The following is a 17931-nucleotide window of genomic DNA, read 5'->3' on the forward strand; positions in this document are numbered from 1 at the left end:
GTGCCTTTTATACAGGGACTTTCTTTCCTCACCAACCAGAGAGTTTGCATTTAGTAGAAAATGTCCGTGACACACTGTTGCTACAGTGAAACTTTGACAGCATCAGGAGTGTCTGGTAATTCCCAAGTTCCTGTGTAAATGATATCATAGGCAAGTACACTGTTGTCACATAGTATGCTTAACTGAAATGAATGGGTTTGGTTTTGTACCAAGAACAGACTGGTAACACCTAGAGCTGCCTGAATCATAGAATCATAGAATATTAGGGTTAGAAGGGACCTCAGGAGGTCATCTAGTCCAACCCCCTGCTCAAAGCAGGACCAATCCCGACTAAATCATCCCAGCCAGGGCTTCGTCAAGCCTGCACCACCTGGATAGCTGAGCTGCTCCAGGTCTGGTGGGGTGCTGGTTTGACACACTGTCTCTCCTCTCCCTAGAGCAGTACATCATTGGCAGCCAGAGCCATGGGCTCCCCCACGCTGCCGGCTCAGCTTTCTCAACTGCAGGAGCCATCTCTACCACAGAGAGGGAGCTTAGCTTCCAGGGCACATTCAGTTCTCAGGCTCCGAGTTCAGACCACCCCTTTATGCCATTAGTGCAAAGGGGTTTCTTTGGGATGTCCCCTACCTGGGAACCGGATTGAAAGAACCAATTCATTTCACATAAGCCACCATGGAGCCTGTGGACATCACCAGCTTTCAGTCACTGCCAACCTAACTGGATCTGAACCAGGCCCCTGGGTCTCTCCCAAGCCCTCCAGGCTCCCAGCAAACGTATCACTTGTGATTAAACTAGGCCATGGCACATATAAAGAAAACAAGGAACGGAGAGAGAAATAGAAATGGCCGTAACGAAATGGCACTTCTTTAATGACAACTCAGCCTGCAGCAGATGTGGTGTGCTTGCTGAGCACTGTTCATGTACACAATGTGCACAGTACATAGATTCCAGTTTGGCAATAGCTGTATTAGGGTTATGCCAAGAAAGGAACTAGGAGAACAAAAGGGGGGGAGGGGCTCCCCTCCTCCGGGGGCTGGAGAGAGAGAGAATGGCTTAAAGGTAAAATGCAGAAAACACACCCCAGCTGGAATGTGTCGAACTGGGATTATGTGAAACCAAAGGTTGGAATTCATTGTGTTTGGGACAGTCCCTGCTGACAAGCCTCCATTTTGTTTCCCAGTCTCTCCTATTCTGACAGTTGATTGGGAGTAGCCCTTCAGGCTGCATGTCTCTCAGACTCTCTGGACACAGTACTTACGTAATAGAATCCATCATCATCCATGGACCCGAACACTGTGATAACGTCTCCAGCAGTAAATGTCAGCTCAGCCTAAAAGGAGGCACAGTAAGGACGTGGTTAGGAGAGCCCAGCTCTGGGAAGGAAATGGTTAGACACAAACAATGCTCCTGGGACCTGCCTTTCACAAGCTTCTGCACCCCTTTCCCATTTTCATTTCCATCTTAGAAATTCTCTGGGAGATAAAATATTCCGAGACCTTGGGATTTGTGCCCTGACTCCCCAGGCCATTGTGACAGACTTGTGAGAGTCCGACTCCCAGTGAGGGAAGCAGGCTCTGTCTGGATGTGAAGATAAAAGGAAACACCAGGAACAGGTCAGCCTTCTGCCCAGAGATGTCTGAGCGCAAGGAACTGTCATGAACGGAGCAACATGAACATTGGCTCATATCTAAACAGTGATGCGGCCTCTGTGTGTTTGGGCCCAATGCCTGGGAATGCTCTAGCAAAAGCGTTGGCTACCAATAACTGTGTTTTACAGGGCCTGATTCCACACTGCAGCTGCAGTCAAAATTGAACTGAATAGATTGAACTTGGGTCTCACGCTCCGATCAGAGTAGGGGAAGTCTGCACAGTCAAGCACCAGACCTCGCTCGGTGGATAAAGGGAAGACTTCTGTCTCCAAGGCTATTATTCTCAGACTTTCACAAGCACTCAGAAAGAGGATGATGCAGGGTCAGGCCAAAGGGATCCAGCGTAAGAAGGTAAACCAGAGGGGGAGAGAGAAAGAGAAGTAAGCCTCAGGCAGGAAGTGACTGGTGCTGGTTACCTCCACATCCACATTTGGAGAGCTCTCCCTAGGGTTGTAGTCAAAAGCAGCCACCATGGTCCTAGGTGTGATCAGATCAGCCCCAAGGTCCTGCCACCTGGACCCTGAGGGACAGAAACAAAACAGACATTCGTGAGACTGAAAATCCAGGATGAAACCCCAAATCAGAACAGTTTCTCTGCTATCCCTGGGGCAGATGCAAGCACCAAGTCTCAATGGGTATCTTAAATGGGGGAAGGACATTTGTAGGGTCCAGCTGGGTGGCTGGAAAGGCAACTCAGCTGAACCTGGTGAGAAGGTGCCACCTTTTCTCTCACCTCCCCCACTTCCTCATATATCCAGGATTCCCTCACCAGCTCTCTCTGTCTGTCTCCTGACCTGTCTGTGCTCCCACGAATCATCCAGGCCAGCACCTGCCACTTGCAGCCAGACTGGGGAGTTGGGGAACCGCAAAGCCATTTGGCTGGTGCGCAGCTCCTGCTCTGCTAATGGCAGAGCACTGGGGAAGGCAGGAGTCAATGTGATGAGGTTACGTGGTAGGGATGAGGAGGTGGTGAAGGTCCTGCAGAGCCTGCTGGGGAATGCACTGGTCCCTCAGCCACCTCCTTCTATGATCAAAGGATTGCGGCCTTCCTTAGCTTATACAGCCCAGTTAGCATTTGTCAAACATGCTGCCACGCAGAGCCACTCAGGCTGCAATGCGTAAAAAGGGACGAGAGCTAACTGTGACCACCCCTTCCAATTCCTGCTCCTCTTCTCCAAAGGGACCTGGCTGAACCAGGCCAGTCAGCCCTTCCAAACAGGGACCAACTGCCCCAGTTATCATGACAGGGCACAGCTAATGGCTGAGGCAGTCCTGTGAAAGGATCTCTCTCGGTTGGGTCTCACTGACACCTTTCTCACCCTTCTGGGATGACATTTTCCAGGGCTAGTCTCTACTCAAAGGCATTTCTTTTTGCTGAAAGTTTGAGCCAAAGCAGTTCAGCCCCTTCTGGGAAGAGAGGCAGTAGCAAGGTCCAGCCCCAACTGAGAGAGCCCAGGAACAGTGTTCCTGGTTTGAGGCAGAGAGTTGAAATGTGGCCCCCTTAGCAGGCTAGAAAAGAACCTTTCAGAGTCCCACTGAAATCCCATTTGGGTTGGGCCACGTCAGCAGGGCACACAGCACCATCTGCGAATTGCTCGTTGACGTGCAATGGAGCAGTGACAGAGAGGCGCAGTCAGGGGCCAGAGAGGGGGCAGCTTGCTCCAGAACGTGCCTCCCTGGCAGAGCTCCAAGCTCTACTTAAGCCTGTCAGTGTGTAAAAGCAGAGCTCGGAAGTCCAGGAGGTGCAAACTGTCCAGTCTCTAGCTGTTGGCTGCTGTGCTGTCCCCAGATCCTCATGGATCTAAGCCTTCCACTGCATGTGTTTAACACTGGCCAGGGCTGTGGAAAGGGAGAGAAGCAGTGGGTGTGGGGAGAGCAGTGTCCTAGGGAGGGGCAACAGCTCATTCAGGAAAGTGCACATGGAATGCAAGAGGGCTCTGGGGGCATCTCCTAGCCCCTTAACAAGTGTTCAACCTCCTTTCATCACATGCTCTTGACAGAGAGATTTTAAAATTAACTTTAGATTTTTTTGCAAAGCACCTATGATGGCTTGTACCTAAGCACTAAGACAAAAGCTAAACCAAATATTGCTAATGGCCAGACAAGATGGCCACAAAAGATCATTCATCTCCAGAGAACACACATGACTCCTGCCTAGCAGAAATAACAATCAAACAGCTACAATACTACATTGGTGGGGAGGGATAGCTGAGTGGTTTGAGCATTGGCCTGCTAAACCTAAAGTTATGAGTTCAATCCTTACAGGGGCCCGTTTGGGGATTGGCCCTGCTGTGAGCAGGGGGTTGGACTAGATGACCTTCTGAGGTTCCTTCCAACCCTGGTATTCTATGATTCTATACATAGAATATTTCACCTTGTGTTATATATCACCCAGCTCAGGCTTTGCAGACTGTGGGTAAAGTCAATGGTTGTACTGCCGTAGACGTCCAGTGGGACCAGGAATTCACCCCACAAGAGGAGTGAGTTTCACAGTCCTTCACTAAGAATACTAAAATAAGACTTCCCCTCTGGGGCCAGACAACGAGAGCATTCCCACTACGCGTTGTTGTTGCAATCAGGTAGAGAGGGCAATTTGGTCTAGGGATTAGTCTGGTCCTGGGCTCTGTGGATAAACAAATCCCTTGCATTATACCTGGCAGTGCATGGGAAGCTAGTGCAGACCTTGGTGGCTGGTGTTACATGCTCACATTTGCTTGTCCAGCTAAACAAACAGATGACCACATTCTGCAGAAGCAGAAGCTTCCAAGTGGTCAGCTAGAGCAAATCAAAGTAAAATGTATTTCAGCACTCCAGCCTGTAGCAGAGAGAGAGCCTGAAGCATGGGCCTGGTGCAAGGCCTGAGGCCTGAACCTAAGTCAGCAAAAGTTATGCTACGAGCTACAGTCAGGCCCTGTCAAAAGCAGATGCTTGCCTGCAAGTCAGTGACCGGCACACGAACTTGGCACCGGTACTGCTAGTATTGATAAAACACACTGAATGTGTAAACACATTCCAGCAGGCCAGTGCAAGAACACCCTAACTTAGCACACGACAAAAGTGATGAATAGTGATCTTTCGTCTAAAACAGAGTAAAAGTAAAAGACAAGTGGTGAATAGGGATGTTTTGTCTGAAACATCAGGAGGAAAGTACAAGGGGAGGTAACAAACATGTCTTGAAACACATAAGGTGATACGTAAGTTGTTTATCCGAGTCTATAAATATTGGGATACCTCACTTTAACCCTTCGTCTGGCCTAGGGGGCACTGGAAAGTCCCACCACTGACTGAGCTGGTCCATTATCACAGGCATACGTGTGTTAAGTGTACCCGTAACCACTGAGCTGAGACATTAGCACCGCGCTTCGTCGGCAATAAACCTGAGCGAGCGCCTTTGCTACTAACCAGGTCTGTGGTTATTGGGCAGTTCAGTCGGAGCCTGCTGTATGGGCTAACTGGCCAGAGCTGGTACAGCACGCAGAGAGAACACACACACACACACACACACACACACACAGAGCCAACAACTGACAACACACAGCCAACAACTGACAACTGATCTGGTAAGTGAGTGAGCTGCCCTCTGTAGGAATGGGTGATCTAACAGCGCAGAAAACTATGAGTTAGGGAGCAATGGTGCTGACAGAGGCATATATGACAGTGAGTTCACAAAAGGAGAGGCTGCAGCCTATGGCCTAGCCAAACATGGCAAAGGGCACTGCCAGCACCTATTTTTACCTAAGTGCCTAGGACCAGCAATGGCTCCAATATGATCTCAATAGCTTAGCCCATAAAGGTCAATGATAAGCATACCTCCGTCCCCACCCTTCCTCCAGGTGTTCCCCCATTCAGCAGCATTTCCCCTGCCTTATCTAAACTGAGTTGAACACATCCAGCTTTCATCAAAGATCTTAGCTTGGCACTAACTGGGAAAGCAAGGAGCCTGCTGCTTCCAGTATGAAGAACAGTAAATGGAAATCAGGGCAGGCGGGGTAAGGAATTCAATCAATCTGATTCTATTCCACCCTCTGCAGCAGACTTCTTGTGTGACCTTAGACTGCTTAACTGTGGGCACTTTGTAAAGCCAGGATCACACTGCCTGAGCTCACAGGGTGTAGTGCCACCCGACATCTCATTTGGTACCATCCGTCTCAAAGCTTTTTCCAAGGATGGGTAAGTACCATCGTCACCATTGTGTCTCTGGTTCCCCATCTGTACAGAGAGAGAATGAGACTTACCCAAGGCCACCCAGCAGGTCTGTGGCAAGTTCAGGAATGGAACCTAGTCCTGCTGACTCCCGGTCCCATGCTCAATCCACTAAACCACTGCTTGTTTCAAGCAGCCCAGAATCTTGCTCTCTAAATGGAAACCACTAACAGGCCTCAATAATAGACTCTATCTCCTCATGCTAATTTTCACTAGCTGCTGAGTACCAAAGATCCATCTCCATTCTGTGCTGCTCCCAGCAGCCAGGAAAGCCAGATCAAATGCTGCAGGTCCACCCACTCCTGCCTAGGGTGACCAGACAGCAAATGTGAAAAATCGGGACAGACGGTGGGGGGTAATAAGAGTCTATATAAGAAAAAGACCCCAAAATCGGGACTGTCCCTATAAAATCAGGACATCTGGTCACCCTACTCCTGCCCAACATGCGCCCCTGGAACCAGAGAGACTGTCATGGAACTAAGCAATCCGCCCAATAAGTCATTGGAATTTCCCCCACAGCAAGAAGCCCTTTGCTGTCTCTAGCTGTGGCACTGTAAGCCCATGGGGTCTATCACACGGGGGTCCTGATCTCTGACGGGGGCTCCTCGGCACCACGTAATACAAATAAATCATCATCAGACGAGTCAGACATCCTACAACTACTCAGGCCAGCCCCACCAGCCACCCAAAACAAGCCCACAGTCCCCAGATTCCCACTGTGTAGCCGAAGGTCCAACAGCCACCATCCAAATAGGAGGGAGACCCTACACACACTGCAACCCCTCTGGTGTCACAACATGCTTTCCAAATGGCACAGGGTAACCATCTCTCCTGCTGTAGGAACAATTTCTCAAACCTCACCCCTTTGTCCTCATTGCTGTCACCCCTTCGGACCATGCACACCTCCATGACAAGCAGCCCAAGCCCGACTCTTCTCTAGTGAGCCCTTCTGACAGCAGCCTGCCATTCCCCATGCTCACCTCACCCACCATCCATGTCCCCAATATCAGCCCCCAGCATACACTGCTCACTGCATAAACAGCCTGTTCCTCCTTGCCACAGCTTAGCTAGGATCTGGGTAAGACTGAACACTCGGAAACCACAAGCTGGTAGCAGGACTCTTCTTACTGGGGTCATGCTGACAAGGTTCCACGTAGGGAAGGGAGAGAAACCTGCTCACATGGGTTCTGAAGGGCTCTTACGAGGAAGTGATGCGGCTGCTCCCTGAGGTGTGTTGCTGAAAAGCATCTACCTACTTTTATGGGCCCTTTCCCTGTAGTATCCGAGCATGGAAGGAGCAATTCTCACCTGGACGAGGCTTGTAGTTTTCCTGTTTCTCCAGCTCTGCTGTGGAAGAAAAGATTTAATGAGTCTGTATTCAGCTTTCAACACTGACAAAAACAGACACCTGACGAACAACAACAAAACGTTCCTCATGAACAGCAAAGATCAAGCCAACTTAGCCAAGGCCCAGCAAACACACACCACAAGCAGATCGTACATCCTGTTCATGCAGCTCAAAGTCTAGGACAGTAACAGTGATACTGGAACATCATTGGAGACAGAGGACAAGCTCAAGAAACAAAAAGAGCTATCTGTCCTGGAGAACATTTAGCACCCAGGCCAGGGTCCCAGCATGGAGTGATTACAAATGGTGCCAAACTGGAAGGAAAGGGTGCTCTGTCCACTTGCTGCCAGTCTGACCACTTGGAGATCCTGAGAGCAGGTAGTCAAAACTCAACCCAGTTTGCAACCCAAATGCCAAAATCAAACGCAAGCAGCAGGCGTGACAGACCTTTCTTGGCACGTCTGGGTTTCGGAGGAGGGACGGTGAGGCGGCGTGGAGGTGGAGCAAATGTACCGTTTCCTTAATAAAATCCAAGAAAAAAAGCAAATAGACAAGAGAACAGTAAGACAGCGAATGAAAGTGAAAAGCTTCTTGGAAAGTGAGCAAGCAACACAGCAGCATGAAGAAACTTCCACTGGGAAGCAGACTCTGCAATTTATATACTAAAGCGAGACCACCCGGGGACTCTCATACTGTACAACCCACACACAGACACATGGGTTTTTATATATATGTGCGCTCATCAAGAATGCAACAGAGCATGTCCTGCCTGTCCATCCCTCCCTGCCTGTGACTGCACATCACCTTTCAGGAATATTAGAGACACAGTAAAACCAAACCCTAACAGATTACTACCCGAAAGAAGCAAATTTAGGGCTGCACTTCTCAAACAAGCCACCCACATTAACCCTGCCCTTGCAGGAACACAGTTCCCTTCTTCCCCACCCTGCGGGTAGGTGAATGAAGAAGATCAGGATGGGAGACTGGGAGAGAACAGGGGATTTCAGAGGCTGGTAGGGGAGGAGATCAGGGTCTTTCCCTCCCTTCTCCTGAGGCTCTGCAGGGAGGAAGATCCCCACTGAGCCTGGGGAGGAGCGGTTCACCAGCCAGACCCTCATGTGAGGCTCTCAAGGGGAAATGCTCTTTTCTGCTGACAAGGTTCCCTAGTGACTCATAGATTCTAGGACTGGAAGGGACCTCGAGAGGTCATCGAGTCCAGTCCCCTGCCCGCATGGCAGGACCAAATACTGTCTAGACCATCCCTGATAGACATTTATCTAACCTACTCTTAAATATCTCCAGAGATGGAGATTCCACAACCTCCCTAGGCAATTTATTCCAGTGTTTAACCACCCTGACAGTTAGGAACTTTTTCCTAGTGTCCAACCTAGACCTCCCTTGCTGCAGTTTAAGCCCATTGCTTCTTGTTCTATCCTCAGAGGCTAAGGTGAACAAGTTTTCTCCCTCCTCCTTATGACACCCTTTTAGATACCTGAAAACTGCTATCATGTCCCCTCTCAGTCTTCTCTTTTCCAAACTAAACAAACCCAATTCTTTCAGCCTTCCTTCATAGGTCATGTTCTCAAGACCTTTAATCATTCTTGTTGCTCTTCTCTGGACCCGCTCCAATTTCTCCACATCTTTCTTGAAATGCGGTGCCCAGAACTGGACACAATACTCCAGCTGAGGCCTAACCAGAGCAGAGTAGAGCGGAAGAATGACTTCTCGTGTCTTGCTCACAACACACCTGTTAATACATCCCAGAATCATGTTTGCTTTTTTTGCAACAGCATCACACTGTTGACTCATATTTAGCTTGTGGTCCACTATAACCCCTAGATCCCTTTCTGCCGTACTCCTTCCTAGACAGTCTCTTCCCATTCTGTATGTGTGAAACTGATTTTTTCTTCCTAAGTGGAGCACTTTGCATTTGTCTTTGTTAAACTTCATCCTGTTTAACTCAGACCATTTCTCCAATTTGTCCAGATCATTTTGAATTATGACCCTGTCCTCCAAAGCAGTTGCAATCCCTCCCAGTTTGGTATCATCTGCAAACTTAATAAGCGTACTTTCTATGCCAATATCTAAGTCGTTAATGAAGATATTGAACACAGCCGGTCCCAAAACAGACCCCTGCGGAACCCCACTCGTTATGCCTTTCCAGCAGGATTGGGAACCATTAATAACAACTCTCTGAGTACGGTTATCCAGCCAGTTATGCACCCACCTTATAGTAGCCCCATCTAAATTGTATTTGCCTAGTTTGTCGATAAGAATATCATGCGAGACCGTATCAAATGCCTTACTAAAGTCTAGGTATACCACATCCACAGCTTCTCCCTTATCCACAAGACTCGTTATCCTATCGAAGAAAGCTATCAGATTGGTTTGACATGATTTGTTCTTTACAAATCCATGCTGGCTGTTCCCTATCATCTTACCACCTTCCAAGTGTTTGCAGATTATTTCCTTAATTACTTGCTCCATTATCTTCCCTGGCACAGAAGTTAAACTAACTGGTCTGTAGTTTCCTGGGTTGTTTTTATTTCCCTTTTTATAGATGGGCACTATATTTGCCCTTTTCCAGTCTTCTGGAATCTCTCCCATCTCCCATGATTTTCCAAAGATAATAGCTAGAGGCTCAGATACCTCCTCTATTAGCTCCTTGAGTATTCTAGGATGCATTTCATCAGGCCCTGGTGACTTGCAGGCATCTAACTTTTCTAAGTGATTTTTAACTTGTTCTTTTTTTATTTTATCTGCTAAACCTACCCCCTTCCCATTAGCATTCACTATGTTAGGCATTCCTTCAGACTTCTCAGTGAAGACCGAAACAAAGAAGTCATTAAGCATCTCTGCCATTTCCAAGTTTCCTGTTACTGTTTCTTCCTCTTCACGGGGTGATGCTCGGAGCTCGATCTCTGCAGAGAAGAGGGACAGAGATGGCTCCTGCAGTCCCTAAGCTCTGAATCATTGATCAACAGTGATTCATATTTAAGAACTAGTAACTTTTGAAAATACATGTTAGCCTTTGTCATTGGACACTGGATCTCAGCCTGGGGAGACAGGGAAATACGCTTCCTCTCTCGCCTTGTCTCCACTGTCAGCTACAACGTGGCAAAAGCACTGGGCAGACTTAGAGTTCGGTTAACTGCTCTGTCATTTGGGTGTGAAGTTGGGAGCCCCTTGTGCACGTAACTCCACTACCCCAGCCCTAGATCTAACCTTCCAGTGTTGCTGTCACCCATGGCACTCAGCATGTCTGGGATTCACTCTGAGCAGCCAGGGTGTCCGGAGGGCCTGCAAGACATGCCAGTGCTTAGATGGCAGTATTCTCCCTGGAACGCTGTCTGGTGGCAGGCGCCAAGCCCACAATTCCCACCCAGGGTCAGCTGAGATCTTGCAGTTCACTAAGGCCCCTGGTGGCTGTGATAACACAGAGGGATTCTTGCCCTTCTCAGGCTCAGCTTCATGCACGTGAGATGCAGGAGGCAGAAAGACATCAGCTGTGCATAAAGCACTAAGGCCCCATGCTTCAGACACTCGCTGGCACGGACCAGGAGCCCAAGTGGCACCACCGTTTGGCTTCTCTAGGGCCACGTATGTGTACTCCGCATTCATTTACAATCTATGCAACAAGGCCAAGGCAAAGCAGCGTTGTTAATTGTAAAACTCAGCTCTTTTTTCTCTCTTCCCCTCATTCTCTCCTTCCCATTTCTCTTTTCTCTCCTTCCATCAGGCTCCCTCCTCTCAGAGTTCCCTCATCACTATTCTCCTCTCTGCCCTGGCTTTCTTCCCCACCTCCACCCACCCGTCTCCTCCTCCTCCTTCCCTGTCTACACACTGTGCTCTCCTAAAAGTAGTGCCTCCCCTGCCCACGGGCTGGTCAGCTGCAGACCATGAGGCGCCCATGATCGGCTGAAGCTGAGGTACTACTCTGCTCCCTCCTGCTGCTCCCTGCCATGTTCTTCTCACGTACTTCAGCAAGAAGCAGACCCCACTTCAACTCCTCACTGCACAGCAGCTGGCCCAGGGTTAGCTCTCACAAAGCACACGTCATTAAAACCCATCCAGAGACAGCATCCTCCCCACGTGCCGCTCCCTTGCATGTCCACACTCAATGCCACATGTGGGAGGCGGCTTGGAACAATGCTGCGGTTTGGAAGGGCAGGTTTTGAACTGAGATACTACAGCAGTTAGAGCCTCAGGCCAGGACACTCAGCTCATGTGCACAGGGCCCCTGCTGCTCGTTATAGCAACAGCAGGGGTTCTGGTGGCTGACGCTCCTGAGGGTGGCCACAAGAACCCCCTTGGCAGGTGCAGTTGGCGGGCAGCTGCAGTGCAATGCATGACAGCAGTGCCGAGCTTCCTGAATGTCAGGAAAGAAACGCATTGTCCACATGCAGAAACCGAGTAGGTGTGGGAGGGAGGTACAGTACCTATGCTTTCCACCGATGTGGCAGCAGGAATGTAACCGTGCTTTAACAGCTCCTTCCTCACTTCCGCACTCTCCACCTGAACTTCAGACACCATGTTACAAGGGATGTACCCTGCCCTTCCTGCACATTCACCTCTGTAAAACCCATCAGCGTCTTTGTCGCCACACACCTAGAAGAGGAGAAACAGCATCTGCATCAGTTCACATTAGGGAGCGTGAGCCACGTAATGAAAGCAGGGATGCTCTGCAGGCAAAGCAGTTTAAGGAAGGGAACAACAGCCTGTTCAACTGAATTCTGCATCCAAAAGTCCCAGCCATCTGTGGCCGGAACATGGCAGGTTAGCAGCAACACGGAAGAGAAGACCTCATGTAGCACTGTTCTTACCTTCAGAATCTGCCCCTCCTTAAATGGGAGCTCTTCTTCAGCTGCATCAGGGTTAGGTGACATAGAAATGGGGTCATAGTCAAAAAGGGCCACAAATATCCTTACTGAGTTGTCTGTAACAACAGCCTCTGAAGCTGAGCCTGCAAGCAGGAGAAATGAGGTTAGCACCGCATTCCAGGGAGCTCACACCTCCAAATCGACATGTTTTCAGGATAGAAGTTACTGGCTTCTCTTTCAACATTTCAAAACAGATTGTTCTCGCTCCATCCCTCTGTCTGTCTCTCCCTCCCTGTACTATGCTCCCTTTCAGATGGAAAATAGTCTCAAGAAACGCTGACAAGCTCACCTGAACTGGAGATGGAAGATTTCAAGATTCGGCTTCTTCTCAAGGTCTTGTTCCCTTTTCGGGTTGGAGTCTGCCAAGCTGGTGAGCCAAGTAACTCTTGTAACCTCAGATCTTCATTATCAGAAGCCTGCAACAGAAACCACTGGAGAGTTACTAATGGCCGTGCTTTGAACTCTGAATTAGCATGGACCCAGCTCCACCCCTCACCAGCGACACTAAGCACACCACAAAAAGCAATGCATTCAAATGCAATATTCCTCTTTTGGGACACTCCAGAGATGAGAATTATGTGGCACTGTGGAAAACTGAAGCAAGTCAACATGGACAGGTGCTTTTCTTGGAGGCCAGTAACAACTCCATTGTGAGGAGGGGTGGAAGGACACATCAAGGAAAAGTAGAAATGATCACGGATCATCATTAATTTACTAGGAATTTTCACTAAGGTCCCAAGGTCTTTGAACTTGGACAGCATCTTGGCCTAGGGAGGAGGTCCCAGTTGAGAAAAGGAATACTGCATCCATGATTCTTAGCAGCCGAGCAATGATTCTCCTCTGACTTTCCACAGTACAAGCATAAGCAGAGAATACAAGAAAAGCCTCAGAGCCGCACAGAACTACAAGCTCTCCCAGACATACCGCTGAAGCGTCTGTTTCTGTACAGCACTAGACAAAGCAGCACACAGGCAGGCTGGGGGCACGGGCAGGGGAGGAAACTATTGTCACTACAAGCTGCTTCAAAACCAGAAGAGGAAAAGTCACCCAGACCCTTGCGTGCAACGCAGCACTGTGCATCCCCTTCCAAGGGCGCTCCGGCATCCTCCTCCAGCCAGCTGGACTATCCGCTCGTTCCCAGCCTTGCTCCTCTGAGCTGCCTTCACTCCTCAGTGCCTCCTTCTCTGGGCAAGGTAACTGTGGGTGGTGGCTTGGAGACCCAGCCCACTCCATTCCTTTCTCTTCCCCAAACTCTTGCTTCTTCAGCGGGGTTCTCCCATCAGAGTGGGCAGACTCAGACTGACTGGAGCAATCACTCCACCCTTCACAGCCAGTCTGGGACCCCTCCACGCTGCCATCTGGCCATTCACTGCTCCCGGGGCTGGAAGGGAAGGTCAGATCCTGCTCTTCCTCTGAGTCATATTCAATATTGATCTCGAGGCTCCTTGTGTTGAAGCAGTGGGTTGTCAATGCAGCGGGCTCTGCTAGGTCTGAAGGCATTAACTTTCTGTGGGATTTTCTAAAGGTGCCTGGTCTTGCATGACCACAGATTTCTGACCCGCCCTTGCCACTAGCACTGCTTACGACATTCAGCTTCTCCTTGAGGCTGTGGGCTCTGTACAAGCTGCCTCCTGTCAGGCTGCAGGTGTTCAGCAGGCGACTACAATGCTCTTTGACATCGCTCCGTTTCTTCCTGCTCACCTCAGGCAGATCCTGGGCCCTTTCTTGAGAATTACCTCCTTTCTTTCTGCCCGACTGGGGGCTTGTGCCTGCAGTGGGCTTCATTCTACTCTCCTGGTAACCCCAATTACAGCTACCCCTCTTCTGAGTCCAGCTCAGCTCCAGATAGGCAGGATTCTCATTGTCAGAGTCTTCTCTGGTCTTCTGAAGAACAGGAGCCTCTTGGGGTGCCTGCATGGAAAGATTCTGGTAGGTGTCATTACCATCTGTGTTTGGAAATGCCTGAGGGGCACTTATGGGATGGGGCATCCCCTTCCTTTCTGCATGGTATGGACGTCTCTCCAGGAAGCAGTCTGGGGATTCTCTCTTCTCCACATGAACACACTTTTCTTCCTCCTCCTCTTCATCCTCTTCCTCTGTCACTTCGGGAATGCTAAATAACTTCTTGCTGCAGTTCTGCTGATGTGGGAGCTCCAGAAGCCTCTCCAGAATTTCCTCATCGCTATCGGTGTCACAAGGATCCAGCTGCAGCCCAGCCCCCAAGACAAGGCACAAAGGGGATAAGCAGAGAGAAAGAGGAAATAAACATTAACAAAGAAAGAAAGCTACAGACGCCCCCTCACGGTGTTTAAAACAGGACAATCCAATGTCAGGACTAGGACAGCACACCGTGACGGAGAGCGATTGCAGTCTGCAGAGAAGCACGGGAGGAGATGGTTCTTCGGGTTAAAGAAAACGATTAGATAACCTAGCGATGCAATGAGACAACAAGAAAGGCCACTGGGTGGGATTGTCTTCCCCTGCCAAATCTGTACAGATGTGTCTGCGTCTGCAGCACCTTTGACTGCATCCTCTGGATGCCACAGAGGCACTCAGAGCTACAGGAGGAAACTGGCTGGGCTGGGGTCAGGTACGCTTTCTCCAGGGCCATCCTGTGTACACAGGAATCAGCAATTCACTCCATCCATAGGGACAGATCAGACTGCTCCTTGTATGCTGGCCCCTGCTGACAGGCACAAGGCCCTGCCTCCTCCCCACCACCTTTTCTGCATCCTTCTCCCTGCAGAGGAGCAGAAGTAAGGAATCCCTGTGCTACCAGAGCAAAGGAGTGCAGGGGCTTTTTCCCTCTGCCACTCACAACGGTCCTATAGCAGCTGATTTCTAAATGCAGCCTGCCTGCAAACCCAGGTGAACACACAACACTCCCTTAGCCAGACGAGGCAATCACTTTCCTTACATTAAACTGAAATGGATACACTTGATCCTACAGAGCTGTGTTCCATTCAGACATGCATTCAAAGACATTCACATTGAACTGGTTATGCAAATGGTTGGTGAAATGTTGCACTGCTTGTAATAAAGCTGGGTTTTAACCACTGATGCTAAGGGTGGGTTATGTCTTGCTTTTTATTATTTTAGTAACAAAATAAAATGGTCACACTGGTACTAGGGGTTCATTTGCAAATAGTTTATAAAGGGCTACTCAACAATTAACATATTCTATAAGCATGATCTAGATATGAGCATTCTGTGGGATAGATAGTTATACACACCACAATAGAAGGTGTTCTAGATGGATCTAAACAACCTATTGACCAGTTGGACTTCACAACAACTGATCAACCATTTATTAAAACATCTGGTAATCACGTGTTAGCCCTCTATAACCTATTTATAAATGTACTCATAAAGCATGACCCATATGACTTGGTTTACTTACATACAGAATCAATCCTTAATTTAAAAATACACAAGTAACATGGCTTTGCCATTGTTTTGCCCAAGATTCATGGTAGGGTTAACCAGCCTATAGTTCCCACGGTCTCCTTTGAATATTGGCTCAACATTAGCACTCTTCCAGTCTTCTGGAATTTCCCCAGTATTCCAAGATTTATTTAAAATTAACATTAGCAGGTCAAAGATCTCCTCAGCCAACTCTTTTAGGACTCTTGGCTGCAAGTTCTCTGGGCTTGCTGATTTTAAAATGTTTATACTGAGTAGATGTTGTTTAACATTTTCATTAGTTACTAATGGACTGGAAAGTACTTCATCACCATCATGTGATACAATCACATCATCCTGCTTCTTTTCAAAACCAGAACACAAAATGTATTTAACTTCTGCTTTTTCTACATTATTATTAACAATTTGCCATCTCCATCTCATAGTGGACCTATATCATTGCTAGGATTTCTTTTGTTCCCAATATATTTTAAAAACACCTTTTATTGTCAGCCCTGTCAACAATGGATTTTTTCCTGATGTCTTTAGATTCCCTTATCAATTTTCTACTCTTCATAACTTCTAATTTATATTGATTGCTATCTCTTTCCCCTTTATTTCTATTTGTTATTTGTTGCTTTTTTTATTTCTAATTGCTGTCTTCACTTTTCCACTGAACCAGGATGTGCTTTTAGCCAAAGTTGTCATCTTTCATGATTATGGAATCGTGGCTTTTTGGCCATCAAATAAACTCTTCTTAAACAACTCCCCATTTTCATTCATATTTTTCTGTCTAAATTTTTCCTCTGAATCAATTTCACTTATAATTTCCCTCAGCTTTGGGAAAATAACTCTTCTGAAACAACAAGTATATGTATGTGTGTGTTTATATATATAAAAACTGGCTGGAACTGTCCTCTGTTTAAATAAACATGTAATGTAATTCGTTCATGATCAGTGGTTGCTAGGCAACCAGCAACTTTCAGTCCAGTGATTAATTTATCTTTATCTGACATAATGCACTCCAAAACAGAAGGGGTATTCTGAATCAGAGCAATAAAGAGGTGCAGGAGCAATCTAGAGGCCAAATTATTTTTTATCTCAATCAGTTGGGGGCAAAGTAGAAATCAGTTAAGTGGCGAATAATCAGAAGTAAATCAGAGTTACTTGTTTTAGCAGGAAGAAGTTACTCACCTGGTGCAGTAACAATGGTTCTCTGGGATATGTGACCCTATGGGTGCTCCACTGTAGGTGTGTCTGTGCCCCCGCGCTGCTGATCGGCGAATTTCAATAGCAGTCTGTCCCGCCCGCACAGCTCCCCATCTGCCACGAGGTTAGCCAGTGTGTGCGGGCATTCAGTTCCTTCTCTATCACAGAGTCAACCACTGAAACTCCGAAGTAGAGGGGAGGAGGATGGGTTGTGGAGCACCCATAGGGACACACATCTCAAAGGACCATCGTTACTGCACAAGGTGAGTAACTTCTTCTCTGAGTAGTGTCCCTATGGGTGCTCCACTGTAGGTGTCTCCCGAGCAGTACCCACCAATGGAGACTGGGACTTCAGAGTCAAGTCTGATATGGATGACAATACTGTCGCACCAAATTTGGCATCTGAAGCCGAATCCCCCAGGATGGCATAGTGCTCTGAAAAGGTATGCACAGATGTCCAGGTAACTGTTCTGCACATTTCTGATATAGGGATACCCTTGGAGAAGGCAACGGGTGAGGAGACCAACCTCATGGAATGCGTGCATACTGAAGGTGGGGGTGCTAAATTATGCAGTTGGTAACAGAGTTTAATACAGTTGGAAACCCACTTTAAGAGCTTCTGAGCTGAGATTGCTGTACCTTTAGACCTATCTGCAATGGAGAGGAAGAGTCTTAGAGATTTTCTAAAAGTCATTGTCCTGTCCAAATAGAAGGCCAAGCTCTACATACAATTGACGGGAGAAGGACGTTTTCCTCATGAGGTTTGGGATGAAATGTTGGAAGCTGAGTAAGTTGATTCATATGAAATGCAGAAGTCACTTTAGGAGTGAACTCTGGATGTGGTCTGAGTGTGACCGTGTCAAGAAAGAACACAGTAAAAGGGGGATGTGCCATCAAAGCTGCTATCTTCACTTCTGCCAGAAGGATAGGGATGGCAAGGAGGAAAGCAATCTTCATGGAAAGTTGAGTTAGTGAACAAGTGGCCATGGGTTCAAATTGCGGTCTAGTCGGTCCTTTTAACACTAGATTGAGGTCTCATTGAGGAGTGGGGGACTGGGTTGAGGGAAGAGGTTTGCTATGCCCTTAAGAAACCTCTTCGTAGTTCGGAGGGAGAAGACTGGGTAGCCTTTTACCTGTTAGTGGAAGGTTGCAATTGCTGCTAGATGAACCTTCAGCGAGCTAATAGACAGACACGATTTCTTAAAGGTCAACAGGTAGTCTAGGACCACCGGTAAAGTGG

The 17931-nt window shown here is 48.1% G+C and overlaps 1 protein-coding gene across 1 annotated transcript in view; it reads right to left on the bottom strand.

Moving 5' to 3' along the window:
• The window catches only part of TSPOAP1 (TSPO associated protein 1), a 171646-nt gene that overhangs the window by 15407 nt on the left and 138308 nt on the right, over positions 1 to 17931 (bottom strand). Inside the window, exons 22-29 of the mRNA XM_065418224.1 lie at positions 13128 to 14285; positions 12370 to 12496; positions 12024 to 12163; positions 11640 to 11808; positions 7648 to 7719; positions 7161 to 7199; positions 2066 to 2169; positions 1259 to 1330 (exon numbers count right to left, since the gene is read on the bottom strand). Of these exons, the coding sequence (XP_065274296.1) occupies positions 1259 to 1330; positions 2066 to 2169; positions 7161 to 7199; positions 7648 to 7719; positions 11640 to 11808; positions 12024 to 12163; positions 12370 to 12496; positions 13128 to 14285 (1881 nt within the window). The remainder of the gene's footprint in view (positions 1 to 1258; positions 1331 to 2065; positions 2170 to 7160; positions 7200 to 7647; positions 7720 to 11639; positions 11809 to 12023; positions 12164 to 12369; positions 12497 to 13127; positions 14286 to 17931) is intronic.

Source organism: Emys orbicularis, chromosome 17 (genome assembly GCF_028017835.1).
Source record: "Emys orbicularis isolate rEmyOrb1 chromosome 17, rEmyOrb1.hap1, whole genome shotgun sequence".
Classification (NCBI taxonomy): domain Eukaryota; kingdom Metazoa; phylum Chordata; order Testudines; family Emydidae; genus Emys; species Emys orbicularis.